The following is a 25114-nucleotide window of genomic DNA, read 5'->3' on the forward strand; positions in this document are numbered from 1 at the left end:
GGATCCCATACAGCTACCACCTACCTACCACCCCGCTTCCCAAGAGCAAGAGCAGCAACAATGCTGACCGTGAGAAAAACCAAGGGTCTGTTTGTTTGTTTTTTAAATTTTCTAGAATAGATTTTTTTAAATGTAAGTGAATGTACAGTGAGTGGCTAATAGGGTTAGGGAGCGTGGGTAGCTGTGGCATTCCCCTGGGTACAATCTGGACTGTTGAACAGCAGTGTGAATAGCCTGGGTGCCTTTTACACTGCTTTGCCGTCAGAACAGCCACACCTGGCCTGCTCGTACAGCCATTAGCATGCAAATTCACTCCCAAATAAATACATGAGCACTCTGACTGGCACTCATGAATTAAACTTCAGGGAAACACCTGCAAATTCTCTAGTCCCAGCCTTGTCTCCCCAGAAATGTAAATCTTGTAATGTAAATGTAAAGCACACTACTGAACAGTTCAAGTTCACAGACAGTCCGTCCTTTCATCAGAGGAAATGATATATGCACCAGCCTTCTTATCCTAAATGGAGCTTCCCACATACTTTAATCCAAACACCCTGGTTAAGATAAAACAGTAAGTTAAGTTTATTAACTACAGAAAGATAGATTTTAAGCTATTACAAGTATTAATGCATAAAGTCAGGATTGGTTATAAAAGAATAATATGCAAGCTAATACCTAATTTAACAAGATAAGTTGCATTAAAAGCAAAGGTTTTGTCTAACTGTACGCTGTTGTAAATGTCACAGGCTGGGTCTCCTTTCATATAGGGACACCTCCCCTTAGTTTAGTTTTTTGAGAGTCGTTGATGTCATGAGCAAAGAGATAGGATGAGAAGAGGTGAAATGGAGCTCACTGTCTCTCTCTCTTATACCACTGTCTCCTCTTTGAGGTTTACCCCCAACTGAGGTGTAGGTGACAAGTAGTTTCTTGTGGATGTGAGGGTTTGTAATGGAGTGGACAAGGCCCCCTGCTTGAGGCCTTAGGGTTCTGCCACACCCATACTAGGAAAGAAGCAGTGGAGAAGGTCCTCCAAGCAGGCTAGAGTGGCTGCAGGGGAAGCAGACAATCAGGGCCCAGCCCTATAAAAAGGAGCTATGAAGCCAGAGACAGGGCAGTTGCTGCTTGGAGTTGGAGAGGAAAGGATTGCTGTGTACCTGGCTGGAAGAGCAGCAGGACCAAAAACAGTTTGCTGGCAGGGACAGGGGGAGCAAGAGGCTCCTGATTGGCTGGCTGCTAGGACCGAGCCTAAAACAGTTTGCTAGCAGGGACCCGGGGAGCAATGGAGGAGCTCCTGGCTGGCGGTGGGGACTGAGTAGGGACTGAGCCTGGGGAGGGCCACAGGAAGATAATGTCTCCAGGGAGGAAGCACTGGGGATAAGGCCCCATATCAGGGCTGGAGTGGTTTAAAACCTGTGGACACACCCAACCAGAGGGGGAGCTTGCAAGAGGTGGGTGGTGATCCCATTACAGGGTTGAACTGGCTCTGTGATGAAATGGAAATTTCTTGTTTACACCTTCCCATTGCTGAAGAATGGCTGCTTAAGCCGGTGATAGCTTTTTAACACCTGGCTGGGGTGCTAGTGTGTCTTTGTCTCTGAAAAACTGGTTTGCAGGTGTCTGGGGGGCAGGGGGAAGAAGAAAGCAGCCGGGCTGGACCATTGGGAGACAGGTGTGGGGGGTGGAGGGAGAAAGCAGAAGGGCTGGACCATTGGGAGGCAGTGGGTAAGACCCAGGCATCTGTATTCTGACTGCCACAAGCGTAGCATGTTGGTATTGGGGTTTTTCAAACCCAAGTGTGATTAATTCTGTTCTGGCCATGTCCTGTCATCAGGTCTGCAGGATGCAGGTCAGAGATGTGACTCTATAGCAGTGACATTGTGGAGTGCTCTTTTCTCTCACAGCGGCCTCCGCATCAAATGTTTTGACGTAAACTGGCCAACTGCTTTTTTCCCCTGCCCTCTACCTTCCAGCACTGCAGTGTCATCCTGGGGTCTGAGAGTCAAGCTGGGTTCCTTCTCCCAGGGACATAGTGAAGATTGATTATTTAGGGTCAGCTTGTGTCATTAAGACATCACCTTGAATAGGAGGTGGTGCAGCTCCACAATGCTCTGTGGGAGCTCTGGGAGTCATTATGCCTCAGTGAGGGAAAATGCTTCCTGCTGCTTTTTATGTGCGTATGATGGGAGGTGGGTGGCAGCACGCAGCCCCCTTCATAGCTGACAAACGCTGCTGGCTTGTGTGAAAGGGACAAGACACTGACCCTCCCTCACCTTTTTGGAGCAGCTAGTGCCTGCAGAAGAGCCAGTGATGAGTAGTGAGGGCTACAACTATAGCCAGCTTGTGTGTGGAAGGGTCCAAGGCTCAGAGTGTCCTCAACACTCTTGCATACCTATGCATGGGCCTACCACTATGTGATCTTTCATGTTCACTGCATCCTTTGAAGATGAAAAGCACTCTGGCACTGATTCAGCAAAGTACTTAAACACATACTTGGATCCCCTGAAGTCAGTATGACTTAGACACATACTTAACTTTCTGTTTTGCTGAATAGGGATGGACTAAGCGTGTGCTTAAAGTTAAGCATGTATTTAAGTGCTTTGTTGAACTGAGACCCATATGAATCCTGAGTTTTATTAATAAAGAGCTGTAATTAGAATTTAGTGGACAATTTTGTTGGCAATGCAGGAGACAGACTAAAATCCAACTCACTCACATGTAAAAATCATACATCCTTTTGATAGCATCTTTCATCCAGAAGGATTCTAAAGTGAGAAGAGGGGAGACCATCAGGAAGCACAATAGATTGAAAGGGATTTTGCTGAAGAACACTCCATCAAGCTCCAGCTCTTTCTATAAGTGCCACAGGAGCTTCATATTCTTATTTTTAGGTCTTTTCTGAACAACACTCCTCATCAAATTCCAAGAAGGATTCAGCTGGCCATGATATGGCCTGAGTTGAACCTCTGGTGTCTAGTACTCTAGAGCAGTAGTTTTCAACCTGTGGTCTTCAGACCCCGGGGGTCTGCAGACTATGTCTAAGATTTCCAAAGGGGTCTTCACCTCCATTCAAAAATGTTTAGGGGTCTGCAATAAGGTTGCCAACCCTCCAGGATTGGCCTGGAGTGTCCAGGAATTAAAGATTAATCTTTGATTAAAAATTGTTATGTGATAAAATCTCCAGGAATGCAGCCAACAAAAAATTGGCAACCCTAGGTCTGCAAATGAAAAATGGTTGAAAACCACTGCCCTAGAGATTTCAAAGGTGAGTCTCAAACCACTATGTTATCCCTTCTGTGTCAGGAAGAAGGGCAGACCCAGACACAAGTTTTATTGAGTAAGAAAGTGTCATTGACAGGTAATTTTCCTGACCAGAAACATGCTGTTGAGATGACATTTTGGAGGTAAAGAAAAAAGCCATTGATTTGAGATAAAGATCAAGGCAATTTAACTTGAGAGATAGATCAAGCAAATGATAAGCGTGAAGGATTGCAATAGTGAAATTGTGAGTCTTCTTCCAAATAAACTTGATGCCAGCACAGAAGGCAATGGAGAGGGAGCGCGAACAGACAGATTGTTGAAGAGGGGTGTGAAGGATGACAGCATAGGTTGCGGGGAGCTTGTAGTGAATTGCATGGCAGCATTCACAGTGAAAACAACATACATTGGTGTTTAATGAGTGGGGAGGGGATGCACAGTGATGAGGGAGAAAAAGCAGACAACAGCCATTTCATTCCCTGGTTACTGCTAACATGCCTGGTTCTGAAGTTCAGAAGTGTCTGGGGATAGCTGCCACCTCTTTAGGGCTACAGCAGTGTCCTTCATGCCTGACTAGCTCCCAGGGTGATATGGAGACTGAAAAAGAAAATATTAATATGCAAAACAGCTCGAGCAGGAATAAATCACTTATAACAGGGGAGGCAGGTCAGAGTGGCATGAGCAGCATGGGGCAGGCAGAACCAGAGTGACCTGCAGAAATATTGATCTCTGAACATTCACGGTACAGTAGACTGAGGAAGCATGGTGGTGTGAGCAGAGCTAATGTGAATTTGCCCCATACCTCCATCTCTGAGCCAGCCAAGAACTGAGCAATACAAATCCAGTTGGAAACACAGAATCCATTTATTTTCTGTATGAAAGGCTGATATCATGCAGTGAGATCAAAGTGAAGCAACACAGTGGCTTGGGCATAGGTCTGGCAGGCAGGAACTCCTGAGATCTGCCTCTGACTCATTTTGTGACCTTGACTGCCCTGCTTCTCAATGTCCCTATCTGTGAAATGGGGCTAATGACACCTGGCTACTTCCCAGGGAAGTTGAGGATTAATCAGCCAATGTTCGTATTTTCAAAATGCTGTGCAAGCACTCTTGCTGAGCATTGCTGTGAATGCAAAAATGACCTGCGCGCATCCAGACAGTCTTGCTGTACGTCTGCTCATTATAGCTAGTCTGAGGAATTAGCCCCGCAGTATTGTGCGTATCCCATAAGACTTGAATACTTGAGGGTGCTCAGATACTACATTGATGAGTGTAGTGTAAGACCCTATATAGAATAGACTTTCCAAACAGGTATCAGAGGGAGGGAACAGGATAGAGGGTAAAAATTTCAAAAGCAACCAAAGTCCCATTTTTGAAAATCACCGAAGTGGAAACCTTAGTCCACTGATTTTTTTTCAATGGAATTTAGGCTCCTATGTGACTTAGGAGCTGTTGAACATTTTGCCCAAGCTGAATGTAGGGTTCCAACTCTCATGTAAGTTAGGGATGGTTGATAGGCAACAACCCTCATCCCTAACCTGGGGCCATTTCAAACCCAAGCCTCTTTTGAGGTTCAAAAACATTTGCTTACTTTTTTCCCATCACTTCTAGTGTCCGGCTTGGAGCTGAAGCAGAGTGCCTGTGTACCTTATTCATTCCACTGTATTTACAGCTTGTAGCAGGACAGGAAGTGTTCAAGAGCTCAGGCGAGAGCATTATCTTGTGAGATTTCAAGCCTGACTTTTCATACCCAAGGGGTTTGGTTAGTGTGGATAAAAATCAACACCTTCAGTACTTATCTGTTTTGAACCCAAATTCCAAATCTAAGGTTCACACCCTCCACTTAGTTGTTACTCCCCTGAAAATGACCACTGCAACAGAGGGAATCCATATTTTCTCTTGTGTTTGTCTGTTTGATTTTTCTTTCTGGAGACATGATCTATTGTGTTGCTATTGGTTGGAAGCACTGGGAGCACACAAAAGGTAATGTGTTGTTCTAGCCTGCACACGTCTAAACCTAGAAATGGAGCTTGAGCGGCAGAGCAGTTTGTGAGCTTCAGGAAGAGGGCACTAGTTCTGAAAGCTGCTTGCTGCTGTTTTGAGGTCTCATTCATTGGCAACCTTTCCTTTATTTAGTAGAAGTTAAACATTTAGTTCAAGAAACCCACGCCTGTGCTTATGATTCTTCAATATGCTATTTTTCACATACATCTCTCTCTCTCTATTTGCAGTATTTTCTGATGTGACTTGTCTGTTACTTGTTTGTTGCTATTATTTCATATTTACATTGTGGTAGTACGGAAGGCCCTGGTCAGGGATCAGGACCCCAGGGTGCTTGGTAGTGTACCCACACCTCTTGAAAAGTCAGTTCCCTGCCTCAAATAGCTTACGGTCAATGTGTCTGATGAAAGGCAACAGGTAGATACAACAAAAAGATGGATGGGGGGTAGCCCCTGGTCACTAAGCCCTAAACACCAGTGACAGCTGCCACCACAGTTCCTCCATCAGCATGGCACTTAAGAAACATTGTTAGTGTCAGCTGATGTGTTCTCAAATTTGGCAAAGCCATCCTGAGATATTCACCCTGTCATAACCATACAGCTAAGGGTAGCCTAGAATTCCTCCTTACCTGTAAGGGGTTAAGAAGCTCAAATAATCTGGGTGGCGCCTGACCAAAAGGACCAATGGGGAAAGAAGATACTTTCAAATCTTGAAGGCTTTGTTTTGTGTGTTCTCTTGAAAAGCATCAGGTCAGAAAACTCCTTCTCCTATAAACCATCCTAAAAGTCTCTCATATTACAAATGGTAAGTAAAAGCCAGGCAAGGCGTGTTAGATTATCTTTTGTTCTGCTTGTGAATTTTTCCTTTGCTGGAGGGAGGTTTATTCCTGTTTTTTTTTTTTTGTAACTTTGAAACTAAGCCTAGAAGAAGTCCTGCTGTGTTTTTGAATCTTTTGTTACCCTGTAAAGTTATTTTCCATCCTGATTTTACAGAGGTGATTTTTACCTTTTTTTTAAATAAAATCCTTCTTTTAAGAACCTGGCTAATTTCTCTATTGTCCTAAGACCCAGGGGTTTGGGTCTGTGATCACTTTATAACCAATTGGTTAGGATATTATCCTCAAGCCCTCTGAGGAAAGGGGGTGTAAGGGCTTGGGGGGATATTTTGGGGGAATAGGAACTCCAAGTGGTCCTTTCCCTGATTCTTTGTTAAATCACTTGGTGGTGGCAGCGTACCCTCCAAGGGCAAAGAATTTGTGCCTTGGGGAAGATTTAACCTAAGCTGGTAGAAATAAGCTTAGGGGTTCTTTCATGCGGGTCCCCACGTCTGTACCCTAGAGTTCAGAGTGGGGAGGGAACCCTGACACACCCCACAGGAATTCCATCTTAAAAGATCAAAAATCACTTTTGGAACTGGGGAGCAATGTAAAGATGAAGAAGACAGTGGAAATTATTGTACAATTCATGTCCTGCTTATCCAGGCATTAAATAGACAGTGTAGGTCTCATTTTCATGATGTGGTGACTGCAATAAGATCTTGGTAGCTCTTTAACATGTGAATTTCCATATGTTCATTACTTGCCTAGGACAATGTGGTGACTAATTTAGCACTTAGAAAATAATGTCAGCATTTTGCCTCAGTAGAATCATAGAATCATAGAATATCAGGGTTGGAAGGGACCCCAGAAGGTCATCTAGTCCAACCCCCTGCTCAAAGCAGGACCAATTCCCAGTTAAATCATCCCAGCCAGGGCTTTGTCAAGCCTGACCTTAAAAACCTCTAAGGAAGGAGATTCAACCACCTCCCTAGATAACGCATTCCAGTGTTTCACTAGTAGATTTTTTGCTTGTTTCCTGCATCCCTACAAACATTTAAAGGTGGCCATTTTTCTTTCTGATGAAGCTTTTTTTAACCTAATAAATATTAGGAATGTCAAGCCTTATTATTTCCTGTTTCTGCTGGAAGACGTCTAGGTATCGGGGATCTGTGTGTGTGGCCTTTTACACCTTAATTGAAGGGGGTGTGTGAATATTTACTATTTTAACCATTTCATCCTTTCTCCAAATGGTTCATTAGTTATTTGAAAGAAATGGTTGACACTAACAAAATGACACTAACAAAAAAGTGTCTAAAAAAGTCTGGGAAACTAGAACTCCTTTCCCCTCTCAATAGCTCAGCTTTCAGTGTCCCGTGACGCCATAATTTTATTAGTCACTGTCATAGTTCAGGGCAACTGCAACTACTGTATTTCCCCGCACAGGTCCAGCAAGGGCACCCACTGTCAAGCTTCCAGCTCCCCAGCTGTTGCCTTTCTTGGGTGGAGACCCTCATCTCACTCCTTTCTGACTAGGGTATTTCCAGGCTGCACAGTTCCCTGCTTTCACTGTGTTATTCCCAGGAGAGACAGGCTGCCCAAGCATGCCTGCTTGCTTTCTCTTCAGAAATGGTTAACAGGTATAATTGCCAAGGTTATAAAAGATCACACACCACTTCCTGTGCAGGCCTACTTTATTCTTGAGGTACAAAGCATCACAGAGAAAACAGATGACAAACAATAAATGAACCTACACACATGCTAATAAGCTTACCAGAGTTTGCTCCAACCTAACACCGTCTTAGGGTTGATAAGTTGGTAATATTTAAAAACTGGACACTCTAGCAGGAGTGCTGGAACCTCCCCTGCCCCTTAACACAACAACATAAGAATAGCCATACTGGGTCAGATCAAACGCCCATCTAGCCCAGTATTGTGTCTTTTGACAGTGGCCAATGCCAGGTGCCCCAGAGGGAGTGAACAGAACAGGTAATCATCATCCATCCCTGTTGCCCATTCCCAGCTTCCAGCAAACAGAGACTAGGGACACCATCCCTGCCCATTCTGGCTAATAGCTATTAATGGACCTATCTTCCATGAATTTATCTAGTTCTTTTTTGAACCTTGTTATAGTCTTGGCCTTCACAATATCCTCTGGCAAAGAGTTCCACAGGTTCACTGTGCATTGTGTGAAGAAATACTTCCTTTTGTTTGTTTTAAACCCGCTGCCTATTAATTTCATTTGGTGACCCCTAGTTCTTGTGTTATGAGAAGAAATAAGTAACACTTCCTTATTTACTTTCTCCATACCAATCATGATTTTATAGACTTCTATCATATCCCCATTTAGGGCAGTCTATACTTACCTCCGGAGCAATCGATCCAGTGGGGGTCAATTTATCGCATCTAGCAAAGACGTGATAGATCGAGCACTCTCCTGTCGACTCCGGTACTCCACCAGAGTGAGAAGCATAGGCGGAGTCGACAGGGGAGTGGCAGCAGTCAACCTACCACAGTGAAGACACTGCGGAAAGTAGCTCTAAGTATGTCAACTTCAGCTACGCTATTTTCGAAGCTGAAGTTGCATAACTTAGACCAACTTAGCTCGTGTCTCCCCCCCTCCCCAGTTTAGACCAGGCCTTAGTCGTCTCTTTTCCAAGCTGGGAAGTCTCAATCTTATTAATCTCTCCTCATACAGAAGCTGTTCCATACCCCTAATAATTTCTGTTGCCCTTTTCTGAACCTTTTACAATTCCAATATATCTTTTTTGAGATGGGGCGACCACATTTGTACACCGAATTTTTCACAGACAGTGGCTGCTCATACTGAGCTACTTTAAGCAAATCACTTTTACTTTGTTCCGGCTCACTTTCACAAACTTCACTGGCCATCAATCCATCACCCACCAGAAATCTACACTGATCTTCCTCAGTTAGGGCTTCAAACTGACCAACATTAATTTGCTCTAAATAAATGTTTTCCTGAGCTTCTTTCTGCGCTTCGTCTAATTCCAGATTCACTTCTGAGATATTAGACAGACATTCAGAAATTTCTTCACCATATAAACTGCTTTTCTGACTGGACAAAAAGCTATTTTCCATAATCCCAAGGCTAGAGATGCTCTCTTCCTGGTTATAGCATACCTGGTTAAAAACATACAACTGCTTGGAGTCAAACACCCGCCCTTCACAGATCTCCCTGTCTGTTACAGATAACACAGAGGATTCACATTCATGCTTTTTCTGGGAGTGAGTTATGACATTCCCCTGATTAAACATAGTTACCACATTATTATTAAACAACATACCAGCATTGTTATAAACTGAACACATTCTGCTGTAGAGAGGAGCTGGACTACCAGGATAACACAGTTCCTGCTGTTCTTTCATTATTTTGATTTGGAGTTTAAGTCTGGCAACCTCAGTCTCAGCTTGCAGCAGCTCCATCTGCTTCCTGTGAGATTCTCTGTCTCTCTCCTCCGCTTCTTTTTCCAGCTGGGCCAAGGTTTGCTTCTCTTGCATCTGAAGTTCTGCCATTTCTCTCTCATGCTGAAGACACTCTCTCAGGGCTTACCGTTTTGATTGTGGATCACTCATTGTGACTAACTTTAACCTTTAACACTCTCAGTTTTAAATTTCAAATTTGGAATAGCATGGGGTTTTGATCCCCAACCCCAATGATCTGGTTCTGTGGATCCTGCCATGACTACACCAATGTGCTCTGTGGTGCCTGGGGGCAGCCCTCACTGGAAATGCCAAGGGCAGGGCAGGCTGCAAAAGGGAGAGCAGATACTCCCAAGACTAGTGGGTAACACTGAAGTTAAACTCCCCAACCAGTCACAAACTGTGCTTCTAATCCCCCACACTGATTACCAAGAAGCAAAAAAAGAAATCACACAACCCCCTTATTGCATTCCAGTTCTCTGGCTCCCAGTGAGCACCTAGGTCCAGTATAGTGAGAAGTTATTTTAAAAACTCTGCTCATATATAGAAAATGTTAGTCTAATCCCAAAGTGTCAGCCACATTACCAGGTCAGTATAGGTTTGGATCTTACCCAAAATACCACGCTGCCAGCCAATCCTTTAGTGTCTAAAACTAAACGTTTATTATTAAGAAAAAAGAACAAGAAGAGAAATGTTAAATGGTAAAACAGTCACATACATACAAAGACTTCAGAGTCCATATATCAGGTTCCTAGCGGTATTGATGAGTTTGCTGGGTTGAAAGTCCCTCTGGAATACAGCCACAGCTTGGATGGGTCATTCAGTCCTTTGTTCAGAGTGTCAGTTTGTAGCAATGTTCCTCCAGAGGTAAGAAGCAGGACTGAAGACCAAATGGAAAAGATGCAACTGCCTTTTATAGTCTTCTGCCATGTGGTCTGTGCTTCCTTTGTTTCAAACACAAGCTGCCCAGCACATAGCTTGGAAGCCATTTCTGTCCATAGGCATGCCCCTGAATGCCTTGCTGAGTCATAAGGTGTATCCCTTGCCTTCTCTCAATGGGTCAGTTTTATAGCTGATGGTTCTTAATGGGCCATCAAGCAGGCTAGGCAGTGGTGATGCCAAACTGTCTGGGGATGTCACCCAGAAGCATAGCACAAGTTTGAAATACAGACATACATATCTATAACTCACAATATAAAGGTGATACAAACACATAAACAAGATTATAATATCTGGCAAATAATAACATTTTTGCAGATATCTTGCATGGCCTATCTGGCATAACTCATTGCAATTTTACAATATTGCTATTCATAATATCCTAAAGTGTCCCCCAGATTCCATACAGGACTGTTGTGACAATTGGGTCTACAAATGTACCTGAATTGTGAGCTCAACTATAAAAAGCATGTAAAAGTTCATAAAATGTTACGATATCCCACAATAACAAATATTAATGGGAAAAAGTAACTGACTTAGTCTAAACCAAAAAGCCAAACTGATATGATTCAAGGACTGTGTTAATATTACGCTTGTTAAAAACAAGAGATGTGAAGCCAAAGTTAATGAACCAAAATTGGTTCATTGACTCAGCCTAATTGGTAGACAAAATAATGAGGGGAGGAGCTATTCCACCCATCATCCTTTTTTTAAAGTCCTTAAAAGAAAAAGATTTTTGTGAGGAAAGGACGAAAGAACTAAATGAAAAACAACTGGAAAGAACAGACAAGCTACTGGAGCCAGCTTCACCATTCTGGCTGCAACCCCACTGTTTCCTGAGCCCCTGGGTCTTCATCATCCTGACCCTGAGAAGTGTCCTGACCAGAACGGACCAGAAAGAGAAGCACACAGATGACATGGCCACCCCAATAGGCTCCAGCAGAATCCCAAACACCACCTGGAATGATAGTTACCATCTTTAATACGGTCAAACAGGGGGGCTTTCCCATCTGATACTGGCCTTTAATAACAACATCATCAATGACAACCCCAGCCTATCTCAACTAACTTCTTTTCTTTTCCCCAAAAAGACAGTGTACTAGTATCTTTAATACAGACTAAGAGACTGTCAAACAACAGGGTAGGGCTGGAGGAATTCCTTCTAAAAACTCTCTACAGCTAAAGGGAAAGGGAACAAGGGATATTGTTAAAAGAAAGCCTTACTTAAATACTTTACATTTCAAATGCTTTAACTGTTTTCCCTTCTTTTCTGTATCTTTAATATAAAGTTAAAAGGATTTTAATGGTGTATTTGCTGTTGTGCTAAGCAGGCTGAAATCTCTGTAGACCAAGCCCTGGTCCTTGTGTATCACTGTTTAATGTTGGACAGTGACTGGGTTATGTTAACACCTTTAGCCAATATATTCCATCTAAATTAATACAACAGGATTCCAAAAGTATTAAACTTAATTCAATAAGGTTTAATTTAGGCCTAGTCTACACTAGGAAATTAGGTTTGTATAACTATATTTTGCTGGGGGTGTGTGAAAAATCCACAACCTTTAGTGACACACTTAAACCGACAGAACTGCCTCTTGGGGAGGTGGGATACCTATGCCAATGGGCGAATCCCTCCCCACTGGTGTAGGTAGTGTCTTAACAGAAGTGCCACAGTGGTGCACTTGCAGTGGTGCAGGTGTGCCGCTGCAGTATTTTAAGTGTACACAAGTCCTATATTCAATAAAGTTCACTCAGAATATTGTAGGAAATTGTCAGTCTTGTCACAGTTACATACGACGGCTTCTTCTATTTTTCTAATGTTAAAAAAACCTCAGTTTTAGCCAGGCTTTCTTTATACGTCATAAAGAAAGCTGCAAAAAATAGGTAGATGTCTATATTGCGAGGCGGCATTGCCTAATGGTTTGAGCAGTAGACTGGGAGCCAGGGGACTTGGGTTCTCATTCCAGTCTGCCCCAGGCTTGCTGTGTGACCACTAACAAGTCAGTTTGTCTTTTTCCCCTCCAGCTCTTTGTTTTTTTTCTCTTAAGACTGTACACTCTTTGGGGCAGAGACTGTCTTACTATGTGTTTGTACAGAGCACTGCACAGTGAGCCCTGATCATGGTTCGAGCCGCTAGACACCATTGTAATACAAGTAATAGTAAGTCTTTTTTTTTTTTTTTTTGCTGGCCACCTTTAAGAAACTTGTGGATTATAGAATGTGAAGCTATATGCCCGGGGAGCCCTAGTTACTGGTATTTGTGAAATCTGTTATTTACCCAGTCAGTGGTGCCTTTGCTTAAAATCCCTGGGAGGCATTTTAATCCTAAATTATATATGTATATCTTGGTGCTTAGCTGCATCTTTGAAATGCCAGAACATTAACAAAAATGAGAAATAATAAATAAATTTTGTGAGTTTTTAAGCACAGACTCTGTGCACCAGAGGGGGTGTTTGGCCTTCAGGAATGCTGTCTAAAAAGGTTTTAAGGATGGACGAGAAGCAGTTCCTTTGATGGATGAAGTCCAAATCGTTATTGTTAAGGAGTCTTCCAAGGATGCTCACTTTCGGGATCTCCAGCCCCAGTAGATAAGAGTGAGCTGAAAAACAACGGCCCATTTAAAAAGAAGAAGAAGAAAATGCCAATAAAAGAGCCCCCACTTCCAAGCAGCCACCTTTTTCTAATTTCCTTATTGCCCATTCTAAAAACAAAGTCCTCTGAAAGGAACTCGAAATGTGCAACACTAATCAGTCAAATCCCTGCCAAACAAATCTTTTGTTAAATTATACGCACTAAATCAAAACTCTGGACTCAGCAGGGCCGGATAGTGGAAGTTCTGCCTAGTAAGCATGATTTTTTAAAGCCTCCTATTTCTGCTGTATTGTTAAGCAGATCTCGCGATACCAGCCTCATCTCTCCTCACTGTATATAGTGGGGTATCCAACATTTCTGTAGATCACATTTTTGGTTTGGCTTCTGCTTTGGCTTTGGTTTGCATCCAGCAGAAAATGTCTCAGTATTCGGGAAAAGTAAGTAAACAAACAACTGTTTGGTCCTCCGTTCAGGCCAAAGAGCCAGAGTTCTCTCTAGGTTGAGATAGTAGGAATTTTCCTAGGTTAGGGTAAGGCAAAGTGAGATCATGTGGTGATACTGTTAGTAATGAATGCGGAGAAATGGAAGCAAAGTTGTTAAGGAGGGGAAAGGAGCAACTAGAATGGGGTGTAGTTTGGTAGCTGTGCTTCCTGTTCAGACATTTATATTTACAAAAGAACAAGAGAGAGGTGGTATAAAAGCCACATGCAGTGTTGTAAACTTGAGCTGTGTTACAATTCTCATTAAAACAAATAGTCCAGTGTCAATTTAGTTCTCCTCTGGTTGGACTCAGAATTAAAGAACCACTGTGTCTGCCAGAGACACCCATCTGCTCAGAATAACAATGCATAGTACAAGCAGGCAGTCTGTGTTTGCATGTGCCACAATACAGCATCCTCTCCCTCCTCATTTCAGATCACTTTCTATGAGGGCAAATACTTCACAGGCAGGAAGCTGGAGGTCTGTGGGAACTGTGATAACTTCCAGGACAGAGGTTTCATGAACCGAGTGAACTCTATCTGTGTGCAGAGTGGAGCTTGGATCTGTTTTGGTCACCCAGACTTCCGAGGACAGCAATACGTTCTGGAGCATGGGGAATACCCCGACTTCTACCGTTGGAATGGCCATAATGATCGCATGGGCTCCTGCAGGCCTGTCGGAATGGTTAGTGCCAACTTTCAATTAGTTTCCAAGAGGTTTGTTTTTGTTGCTGAAATATCTGGTTGAGGGGGTCGCATTTGTGCTTTTAGCTTCCATGTTAGCTGGAGTCTAAATAAATATCTGAGAAAACGAGCTTTATAGAAATAATACACAATTAGGAGGTAAAGAGCATTCTGGGGAAAGTAGACCCTCTATGAACAGTCTTCATAGGCCACAAAATAGCATAACAATTTCCCATGCTTTCAGGACAAGGGCAGAAACTGTATTCTGTCTTCCAAGTCAGCAGTTTTAATAGGGTACGATTTTGCTGTGGTTTTTATATGTGAGGGCAATGCCCCTACAGCATCACATGCCTTTATTTGTAATGTTAAATATTATGAAATATTTACATGCAAATGAATTGCAAAGTTCTGTGCACAAGGCAGGGCTCTACTCTCATATTCTGCTCTCTCTGTGTGTGCAGAACTCCTGATGACACCCACTAGCAATCTATGTGTATACAGGGAGGAGAGGCCATTGGAATCACAATTTGCTGTGCAAACCAGAGAGGAGGATGTTGCTGTGGGACAGCTCTCAGGCTCCTGGCAAAGTCACCCACCTTATCTCTTGTGTTTCAAATTCTGAGCACCCCTGAATTAATACCAAATATGGCCCAGATCACACAAAGAAACCAAACAAACAGCAGAGAGTCTTTACCATGCTGGGGAAGAAGTGGGAGGATTTGCAGCTGGAGAAAAAAATTGAACCTGGTTTGAGCTTTCCATTTGATCCCAACATCACCTGCTACTGATGGGAGAATGATTAAAGAAAATTATTCGCAGGTTATGGCCACTTACAGGTTGATACAGCAACCAAGTCCCATTGGGTTGTAGCTTTCTTTGGTGTTGAGTAAAACTTAGCCTAAAAAAATGGGAGGGGGGTGTAGATATGTGCATCTCCTGTGAAGTTTTAGTCCATGTGCAATACATAAGACCACACATACTTCTCTAGACTCCAGAACATCCTCTCAAATTTAGGAATCCACTCACTACTCCTATACAGGCAGCTCCTATTGGCTGACCAGTATCCAGCAAACAAAAATGAGGCTATACATCAACAGGTGCCTCTTTGGACTAGGTCCACTGAGGGCCCTGTTCTCCATTAAATAAATCTGGTGTCTCACTAACCCATAAGGATTTGTCAGCCAATGAGCCAAGCTGCTGAAGGGGACCTTTCCTTACATTTTAAACTGCCATGAGAAGATATCAGTGGGAGCTGTACCAAGCCAGTACAGCTGTCTGTCCCATGCTGCTCTGGTTGGCATAGGTGGCTGGAGGATCCTGCACAGAGCTGCTCTTAGAACTCTGCCAAGGATGTATTGATTGGGGCCAGGAGGAAATTGCTACGCCACATGAGAAGAATGAAGGCTGTATGGTGTCACCCCCATTCAAGCTTGTGTGTTGTACAAGTCAAAGGTTGGCTGTAGCCCTATGCTTGGTGCTCCACTGGTTGACCCTTGTCACCCCTCCTTAGTATTAATGGTTTTTTTATTCTTGGTTGGCACACCCTGGGGCCTGTTGCTGATTTACTAACTTTGCTGAGTGAGATGCATCACTCCCTTAGCCTGGCTGAGGGGAGGTAAATGTACATCTTTGGGGTAGTGGACTCTCTCTCTCTTTTGGCTGATGTTGGAACCAGGCCTTTTCATTCAGCAAGGGGAAAGGTTGTCTTTATATTAGCATTTCAACGAGACTCCTAAGGCATGTCCAGTGCAGTGCCCCGATGACAGAGTTATAAGTCTATTGTGTAGGGGGCAGTTTCCAATGTTTAATACAGAATCCAGAGAGGGGAATATGAGCTTGTCAAAGGTACCACATAGAACCTTGTTTCCAGATCCATGGAGACCCACTGAACATCTGTGGGCCAGTAGCCATGAGTGCTTTTCTTCCCCTCAGGCCTGTGCTCCATTGCTCTTATACAAGTGAGAGTTTTAAAATATTTCAACAATTCAGGCAACAGTTACACAGAAGAATGTTTGGTCAGGAATGGTATCTGAGATTTCACTGCTGGAGGATGCTATGGGATTTTTGGCACTACAATGTAGCTTTTTCATGCATAATGTAATTTATATGAAAAATATATTAGCTATTGTCTGAATTCTGCTTAAAAAAAATCTTTTGACCAGTTCCATCACAAATACCTATGGAGAAGACAGGAAAATTTCCCCAAAGACATTTACCTCAACTCACCCTTGAAGGCTTTCATAGCTAGGACTCTGGGAAGATATTTTCCTTTTCTTTTTAAAGAAAGGCACAACAACTTGTGTAAATAACCACAGATATGATTGGAACTGAAGAAAAGTACAAACTGGGGAAATAATCTAATACCTCTGTGTATTTTGGATTTATTAAATTTTTTTGCACTATGTTCTTACTTCTTATACTTTTGTTCAATTACATTTCCAATATTGTGTGTGTGTGTATGGCATTTTGGGGTTTTTTTTAAATGTATATGTGGAGTGGGAAATGGTTGTGCTTATAGTGTTTGTGTGGTGTGCGTCTTTGTGAACAGTGTTTAAGTACTTGTTTGGTGGGGGAGGGGATTTAGAGGTGAAAGGTGTGGGAGTATGTGTGGTAAGTACAGCGTGAGCAATACGTTTGTGTGTGACCAGTGGTTATGCAGGTGTGTGGATGTTAGTAGAGGTATATTTTGGGGAGGAGTTTGTGTGTGCTTTTTTGTGAGTGAGCTGTTTGTGAGAGACATTTGTATGTTTATGTGGGTATTTGGGTGGGTATTGTGAGCATGTGTTTGTGGGTGGGCAGTGTTATTGTTGGGTTTTTGCCACGTTTCCATGATGAGGTATCATTCTTGCTTTCTGGTTATCTTTTACAATCAGGGGAAACAATTTGATGCATTTTCTTTTGAGTTTACTCAAATCTCTTTGTCCCCAGCACGGTGAGCATTACAGAATGGAAATATTTGATGGGAGCCATTTTAGTGGTCACTGCATGGAGTTCACTGAAGATTGCTCTTTCCTGCAAGGGCAGGGCTGGAACAAGAACTGTGTCAATGCCATCAAAGTGTATGGAGATGGAGCGTAAGTAAGCAAAGGACATAAAAGGAATGCAACTGCTATGTCATTCTATCTTGAAACACAATAAAGCTCGCTCCCCACACAAGCCCAATCCACTCTGTCACAGGGTAGCTGGTCTCTGTGGATAGACTGAGCCCAGCTCCTCGGACTGGAGCAAGTGACCCTAATCTAGCTAATTAAAGAGGGCTGGGCTACACCTCGGTTCATAAAGGGGGAGGGTGGCAGGCTGAGCCCGAGCAGCAAAGGCCACACTGGAGTGGCACCAACTCCTGTGGTGAGTTGTGGAGCAAGAGGGGAATTCAGGGAAGCAATCCTGCGGCTGCCGCTCCAAGGAGGAAGCAGAGCTGGCTGAGGCTGGAAAGCTGCCAGGAGCTGGACTGTCAGAGACCCGTAGGTAGTGCTTAATCTGTGCCAGGGCTGAGCACCTCTAGGCTTGGCACTTCATAGCCCCAGCACCTCTGGGCTTACTGCATCAGTAATGACTGTAAAAAAAAATTGCTTGAGCCCCGGCACCTCTTTCCTTACAAATTAAGCACTGCCCATAGGAGGGGTGGCCCTGAAGCCTGGGGGCCAGGTACTGACTTAAGAGTGCACTCTGTTTGTTTGTTTTACCTTTGTTACAAAAGAATAAACCTCCTTGACTGGGACTGGGGGTGGCAGTGAATGTTTGGAGCTGGGGTGCAGTGGTGACTATTCCACTAAAATTGTTGAAAAGACTCCCATTGGCTTCAGTGGGAGTCAGCCCTAAGAGAGGGTTTGCACTGGAGGAGGAAGTTTGGTCATCTTGATCTATACATTTATTTGTGGGGAGGGGATTAAATGTAAGTTGAGTAATCTTAACATCTACAAGAGGTTGCTAATGCTTCAGACAAAAAGTGACGGTTCTTCCTGGTAGGGTTTAGGAGTAATTGTAGTCTTTACCTTGAAAATAATTTTTCTCTACGGACAATGGCAACCACCAGTTAAAATGTAGTGGATTGGGTGCAGTAAATGGCTATCTGGCTTGCTATTTCATGAGTTTGCTAGAGAGCTGACAGTATTGAATAAGTGCACAGACTGGGAGGATTAGGGGTTTTGGGGGGTTTGCTACTGGGACCACTTTGGGGGTTTGCTACTGGGACATGGAGCCTTTTGACCCATGAGGTTGCTGGTTTGAATCCAGCCCAGGTTAGCAGTGAGTGTTTACATGTGCTGGTTGTTTGGTGGCATATGTGAAATGAGCTGGTGGCCTCAGTCCAGTTCCTAGTAGTCAGGTGTCTGAATCACAAAGCCAACACCATAGCTACCACTAACCTTTTGTAGTTTTTTTCTCTCCTGCTGGTAACAGCTCACCTTACCTGATCACTCTCGTTACAGTCTGTGAGGTAACACCCATTGTTTCATATTCTCTGTGTATATAAAATCTCCCCACTATATTTTCCATGGTATGCATCCGAAGAAGTGAACTGTAGCTCACAAAAGCTTATGCTCAAATAAATTTGTTACTCTCTAAGGTGCCACAAGTACTCCTTTTCTTTTTCTGGATACATACTAACACGGCTGCTACTCTGAAACCTGTCTAATTCCAGGTTGTCATGGGGAGGAGCTTCCTTATGAAGATGGTTCCTGCTTTCTCACTCTCCATTAGAAGTCCTGTGGGATTCATGGTACTTAGAGATGAGCCAAGGCTACAGCATTTGAATTTGAATGTAAATATTGATGTCTCACACCTTGAAGAGGGGCGTGTGTGTGTGATTTTCAGAGGCACTGAGCTGCCACAACGCCCACAGACTTCAATAGCACTTTGAAAAATCAGTACTCAGTTCATTGCCCGGTGAACGTAGGCTTCTAGCTTCTGTCACTCATATTTGACAATTTTGGTCCTAATCTCTCTGAATTTCATTCTCCCTGTGTTTAAAATGAGGATAATAATATTTCCCTGTATCACAGTACTCTTCTGAGGCTACATTCACTGTTGCCTTGTGATCCTTCATTGTAGCAGTGCAAACTATGATCAGCCCAGTTTCTGTCTCCCCTACATTTTCAGACATCCTTGAAACCTTTTGCAAAGTGAGGGTTGTGCAGAGTTTGCCCTTTGTCACTGTTTCAGGGGAATTAACATTTTCAGGGGGAAAAAAACTTGTCTCCTTTTATCAGGAACACATTTGTTGTTTTTTATTATGTCATCAGTTATTTTTCTGTTTTCATTGTACCACATTTCCTTTTACCAACAAACACATTTCGTTGGAAGTGTGTGTGTTGGGGGTGTGTGTGTGGAGGGGAAGCAGAAAGCCGCAGAATTCTCTCAGAGCCAGGAAGTGTTTGGCTTGTGCAAGGCACAGCTGGGTCTGTGGTTACACATGATGCTTCCATGCTAAGAGAGCATCTTCACTGAGGGTGATGGGTGAAAAGAAGGGGAAGATCTTACTGAAAGAAGTTGGAGCAAAGGAGCCCTATGACCATCATGTGATTTGGTGGTCTGTGTTGGAGGGGATTGGCCTAGATTATTGCACAACCCACACCTACAAATTGTTTTGATGCTGGGCATCAGAGGCGGATTAAGATTTATTGGAGCCCTGGGCAAAAAGAACATTTGGGCTCTTGCTCTGCCCCCTACTCCTTCCGTTCCTCCCAAGGCCCCACCCCCTGGCCTGGCTGGAAGCTGGGCTGTGGTAAGAGCTGCCCAGGGAGCCTGGGCCCCTGTGGGGAGCCCTGTACCCTCCACCTGCCCTGGGCAGCACATCTTGGGGGGACAGGGACATGTGCTAGGAGCTGCTCTCGGGCACCCCAGCCCCCCCATCCAAAGCAGGTGCAGGGCTCCTCACAGTTGTCTGGGCTCCCTGGATGGCTCTGATCAGAGCCTAGGGCAGTGGTCTCCAAGGTGTGGGACACATCCCCTGGCGGGGCACAAAGGAACATTCGGGGGGGTGCAGTGGGGCCCAGCCCTGCACCCAGTCCCAGCTGCGGCTCTGCTCTTGGCTGCGGCTCCGCTTCCAGCCACAGCTTTGGCCCCGCTCTCAACTGCGGCCCTGCTCCTGGCCCCCAAATCCGCTCTGCTCCTGGCCCCTGCTCCTGGGGGGTGCAGACAGGGTTGGGGGAGGGGCGTGATTGAAATAGTTTGGGAACCCTTGGCCCCAGACCTCCTGATATTTTTGGCAAAACTGGGCATTTTTCTTGCTTGTTCTTGCCAACTGATCACCAAAATGACAAATGCCAGTTTTGCCAAAAAGGGGCTTGGTGGGGGGAGCAGCAGGGCTCAGGCCAGCCCTACACAGAGGGCTTGGGTGAGGGGCTCAGGCCAGCTCTGTGGGGAGGCGGGGAAAGGAGTTTGGGCCCATTGGTGTAGATCGTGTCTTCACGGAAACACTACAGCAGCGCAGCTGCCTTTGGAGCATAGGCAAGCCCTAAGGAGCTGCACTCACATCCATTCTCTGTTGCCCATCTAGCCAGTTAGGGGTCGATCACGCACATAACCAGCAATCTGTTGCTGTTGACTGAAGAGAACAACCTTCGGTCATGGTTCAGATTGCCAGTTACACGTGTGATCCAATACACAACTTCCACCCTCTTGCCCCAGGATCCCAGAGACGATATTCTTGCTAAACTGTCCCTTTCACTGGATAAGAAAGGCGTTTCAAACACAGTGTGGGGAAGGCTGCATTAGCCTGTGTCTCATCAATTTAGGTTGCCTCAGGCATGCCACATGCCAGTGCATGACACAATCTGACATGGCATGCTGCTGAATCACCCCCTTGGCCAGCACTGCGGTGATCTGTTCTCCTGAGACTCCAAACCTGGAGAGAGAGCCCCTGCGAATGCTCACTGGGGATAATACACATGCTCACTCACTGACTCAGGGAAAGAGAGCTTCAGGGTGCAGGTTTTCCATTAAAACCCTCTTTAAAGAGGGTTGCTTGGCCCTTAAAAAGCTCTCCTCCAGCTGTGCCGTAGTATTAAGGGTTAGAAGCAAGGAATAGGCTCTTAGAATATTGGAAATTGTGGAGATGAAGGAAGAAGGGGACACACATCAGGGCCCTAATTGTGCCCTGGGTGATCACTACTTCCCACCATCCAACACAGATGTAATGAGGTTGAGTAGTGTCCGTATAAGAGAAAATAAAACTACTAATTATTCCTCAAAAAAGATTTTTAATGACTTCCGGCTATAAAAGCAACACAGACAAAATAAGAAAAGAAAGATTAAAGACCAGCACTGAATAAGGATTAATATAAATGGCAAGTTGTACTGAAGACAAGCACAAGTACATGTAATGTTATTCATCAACTACCTACTACTATTCTTAACGCTATAGTATCGATACAAACTTGAGATCAATTCAGCTCAAGCAACCAGACTTCTTTACTCCATAACCTTACCCTGCATTCGTCCAAAAATACATTACCCTTCAGTCGGCTGGTTTCCGCACTGGCCAGGTACAGACAGTCGAGAAGTGCATGTCCCTTCCATTCAGGGGGTGTGGGTCAGGTTTCCTGATCAAAGAGAGGTCCCCTTATGATCAAACACACACATCTTAGTCCTGTGCCTTCATACTTTTTATCTTATTTGTTGACGGGTTTTAAAACAGACCAAGCAATTAGGGTGGGCCAAATTTTTAGTGTGGTTAGTGTGGTTACTTTGATATTATAAACTATGTGTGGGTGCATAGTTTATCTTTATGTAGCCAATTATTTCAAATGTGGTTGCTTTAATATTATAAGCTATGCTCGGGTGCATAGTTTATCTTCATACATTTGAGCCGGCCTAAAGTGTTATCTGGTTACAGCGCATCCTGACCTCAAGTTTCAGTTTAACTTTGCAGAGCTTGCTTTTTGAAGCTTCCAGAAGTTTGAGGCCTAACATTGACAATACCTTTGTTCATTTTTAGTTTAACAATAGAATCATAGAATATCAGGGTTGGAAGGGACCTCAGGAGGTCATCTAGTCCAACCCCCTGCTCAAAGCAGGCACAATCCCCAATTTTTGCCCCAGATCCCTAAATGGCCCCCTCAAAGATTGAACTCACAACCCTGGGTTTAGCAGGCCAATGCTCAATATCCCTCCCCCCAATACTTTTGTTCATATTAATCACAGAAATAAATGATTTAATTATTTTTTAAATTCTATATTAATTTACCTTTCCATGTAGCTGAGAGTGGGATTCTTTTAGGATTGTCCCATTCCACCCCTTATCTCAGCCTCAAAGGCCCCATGTCAAGACAAGCCATCCCTCCAGATGAGGCAGGTTCTAGACACAGCTCCTGTCCTTGTGTCAGGTTGGTCTATCCTTCCATCTGCAAAGGGCTCTGGACACTGCTGTGGGCCACGATGCTGGGCCAGCCTGTCCTTCCAGGCGAGGAGGGTTCTGTGCCAACTCTCTCCAGATCTTGCCAGCATAACTTCAGAATCATCCCAAGGGTGAAAGATATGGAGAACAACATGAGGGATGACGTCCACTATCTTGCATGAACACGCTGTTTCCAGAGCATTTCACAGCCCCTTCCGGTCAATGAGTTAAGATGAGAAACATGGTGGATTTTACTGTGTGTGCAACAGCAGACTCTTCCTCTCCACTACCCTTCTGCATACATCTGGCAGCCCCCAAACTCAGTCCCATCCTGCACTACTGTGTGAACAGGGTGGGCTTTTGTAATAAAGCATCCTATTTTATATATAACAATTTTTTATCCCTAGATCTCAAAGCTCTTTACAATGCAGAGTAAGTCACATTATCCCCATTTTACAGATGGTGAAAATGAGGCACAAATGTGAAGTGGCCCCACAGCAGGTCAAAGGCAGAGCCAGGAAGAGAATGCAGGTCTCCTGAACTCCTAGTCCAGTGCCCTATCCACTAGGCAAAGCTGTCTCCCATAATAGGCTTTCAGGGAGATGCAAGGTTCTTTGCTCCCCAGGGATCTTTTGATGATGTATCCTACTTGTGGCTTTTGGAAGGTAATTATGTTCCTTTGCTAATTTTCCATGCACAATATCAATTGGGCACATAAATCTTCGCTTCCTGTCCTAAGTTCTTATCTGGAGGTGCTGTTGAACAGCTGCCAAATTCTGTCACAGAGGTTGCTGCACTTCAATGGTTAGTGTCCAGAGTGATTCCTATCTTATGTGTAAATGAGTACACTGCATGTAATTTGAATGAAAAGTCTGTCCATCTAATGGTATAGCTTAGTGTAAGTGAGCATAGCATCTACCTTATGTAGCGTTGGTCCATTACTGGGGCTTCTAGGTACAACTTCAATGTAAATAATAATAATAATACGATTGTAAGGCATTATTGAAAATGAAATCTGCTGCTGAGATTTTGATTTCATAGCAATTTCTAAGATAGTGCCATCTAGCTGAAAATGTGACAGTTTTTGGGTGAAATATGGCCATTAGAGGTGACTACTTTTTGGAGCCTGGTAACCTGGTATTTTGCTTTCAATAGATGTTTTCTGTTCCACATACAGTGTCGTGCATCGTTTCTCTTCCAGTACCACAAATAGCATAATCTGACGTGACACATGTCTTGTTCCTTTTAAGGTTCAGTGATTGCAAGAGATTGTTTGTTTGGCAAGAATAGCATTGAAGAGCTGGAGGTTTTTGTTTTTTAAAAAAATTGGTGATAATGCACAAAAGTAATTTGTGAAAATTGAGATCACAGCCTTGCGATTAATAATTGACGATAATTTTGAAGATTTTGTTTAGATTCACATTTACATCAGAGCCTCCACTAAATTCCAACGGTGACTGAGCCGGAGTATTTGAATTGACCAAAATATTGTGACATTTCCTGTACTCAGACTAGAAAGCATTTCAGATAAAACAGCAAAGTCAAACAGTGGGGCCCAATCAATGCTTTTTCTCCAATGGGAGATCGCTGTGTGCTGCATTGATCAAATCAATTTGCATTTAGAATAAAAGTTTATTCGAACATTGCTCAAAACATGTGGTTCAGAAGCTGTATTTTGATTAAAATGATCAGCCTGCAGCACTCTCTTAACCGAACCACGAGGTTGGTTTAAGACCTTCCAACATGTCAAATTCAAATTGGGGGGAAAAAAAACCAGCCAAGAAATGAACCTTGTGGAATTCCATGGAAGAGGGGCCTTTGAGAAGGTCACTTCTCACCAGTCACAGAGAGAGAGAGAGAGAGATTGATTAGATCTAGGCATGGGGAACCGAGTTTACTTTTCTAGATAAAGGGGGGGTTCAGGAAGATGGAGTGTACTTGGACTGTTTGGGGTGGGGATGGTCTCGTCCTGTGTGTGTACAGCGCTCAGCATGATGGGGCTCAGATCTCAGTTGGGACCTCTAGATGCTGTTGTAACACAAATAATAAATAATATGATGGAGTGGTCCAGGATGGCTGGGGAATAGTCAAAAGGGAGCTCAGAAGTCAAGGAGAAGGAGCCAACAGCACTAAGGAGGTTAACTCCACAGAGGAGAGCAGTTTCCATTCTGTGTCCAGATTGAAACTGGACAAATATATTGACTGGGATTTGACCCAGAGGTGAAAGTCTTGTGCCCTTAGGAAAGCAGTGCTCCTTAACTTCCAGGGTGAAATCTGACAAAGGGATTCAGCAAGGGACCAAAGATGGTTTTTACTACTGTGCTGCATAAATGCTTTCCTGAGTAATCCATTCATTCTCTGTTTTAGATGGGTGCTGTATGAGGAACCCAATTATCGTGGCCGTATGTACGTTGTGGAGAGAGGAGAGTACAACAGCTTTAACATGTGGCAAGCTCACAGTGCAAATATCCAGTCCCTCAGAAGAGTCGTCAACTACTTTTAACTGAGTTATTCTTGTACAAACAATGTCCCGGTGCAAACTGGAGTTCAATCTTCCCCTCTGCTCCCTCAA

The 25114-nt window shown here is 43.9% G+C and overlaps 1 protein-coding gene across 1 annotated transcript; it reads left to right on the plus strand.

Moving 5' to 3' along the window:
• CRYGN (crystallin gamma N) lies at window positions 1-25114 on the plus strand. The gene is made up of 4 exons (XM_073329590.1): window positions 1-85; window positions 13960-14208; window positions 17136-17281; window positions 24910-25114. The coding sequence occupies exons 2-4, from the start codon at window positions 14044-14046 to the stop codon at window positions 25043-25045; spliced, it is 447 nt and encodes a 148-aa protein (XP_073185691.1). The 5' UTR covers window positions 1-85; window positions 13960-14043; the 3' UTR covers window positions 25046-25114.

The sequence above is a fragment of the Lepidochelys kempii genome, chromosome 2 (genome assembly GCF_965140285.1).
Source record: "Lepidochelys kempii isolate rLepKem1 chromosome 2, rLepKem1.hap1, whole genome shotgun sequence".
NCBI classification, from domain to species: Eukaryota; Metazoa; Chordata; order Testudines; family Cheloniidae; genus Lepidochelys; species Lepidochelys kempii.

What these genes read in the sequence shown, in the direction of transcription:
- CRYGN (XM_073329590.1), top strand. Translation starts at nt 14,044, where the DNA reads ATGAACCGAGTGAACTCTATCTGTGTGCAGAGTGGAGCTTGGATCTGT. An exon ending in CCTGCAGGCCTGTCGGAATG is followed by an intron (nt 14,209 to 17,135) that starts GTTAGTGCCAAC and finishes CTTTGTCCCCAG; the next exon opens with CACGGTGAGCATTACAGAAT. An exon ending in AAAGTGTATGGAGATGGAGC is followed by an intron (nt 17,282 to 24,909) that starts GTAAGTAAGCAA and finishes TCTCTGTTTTAG; the next exon opens with ATGGGTGCTGTATGAGGAAC.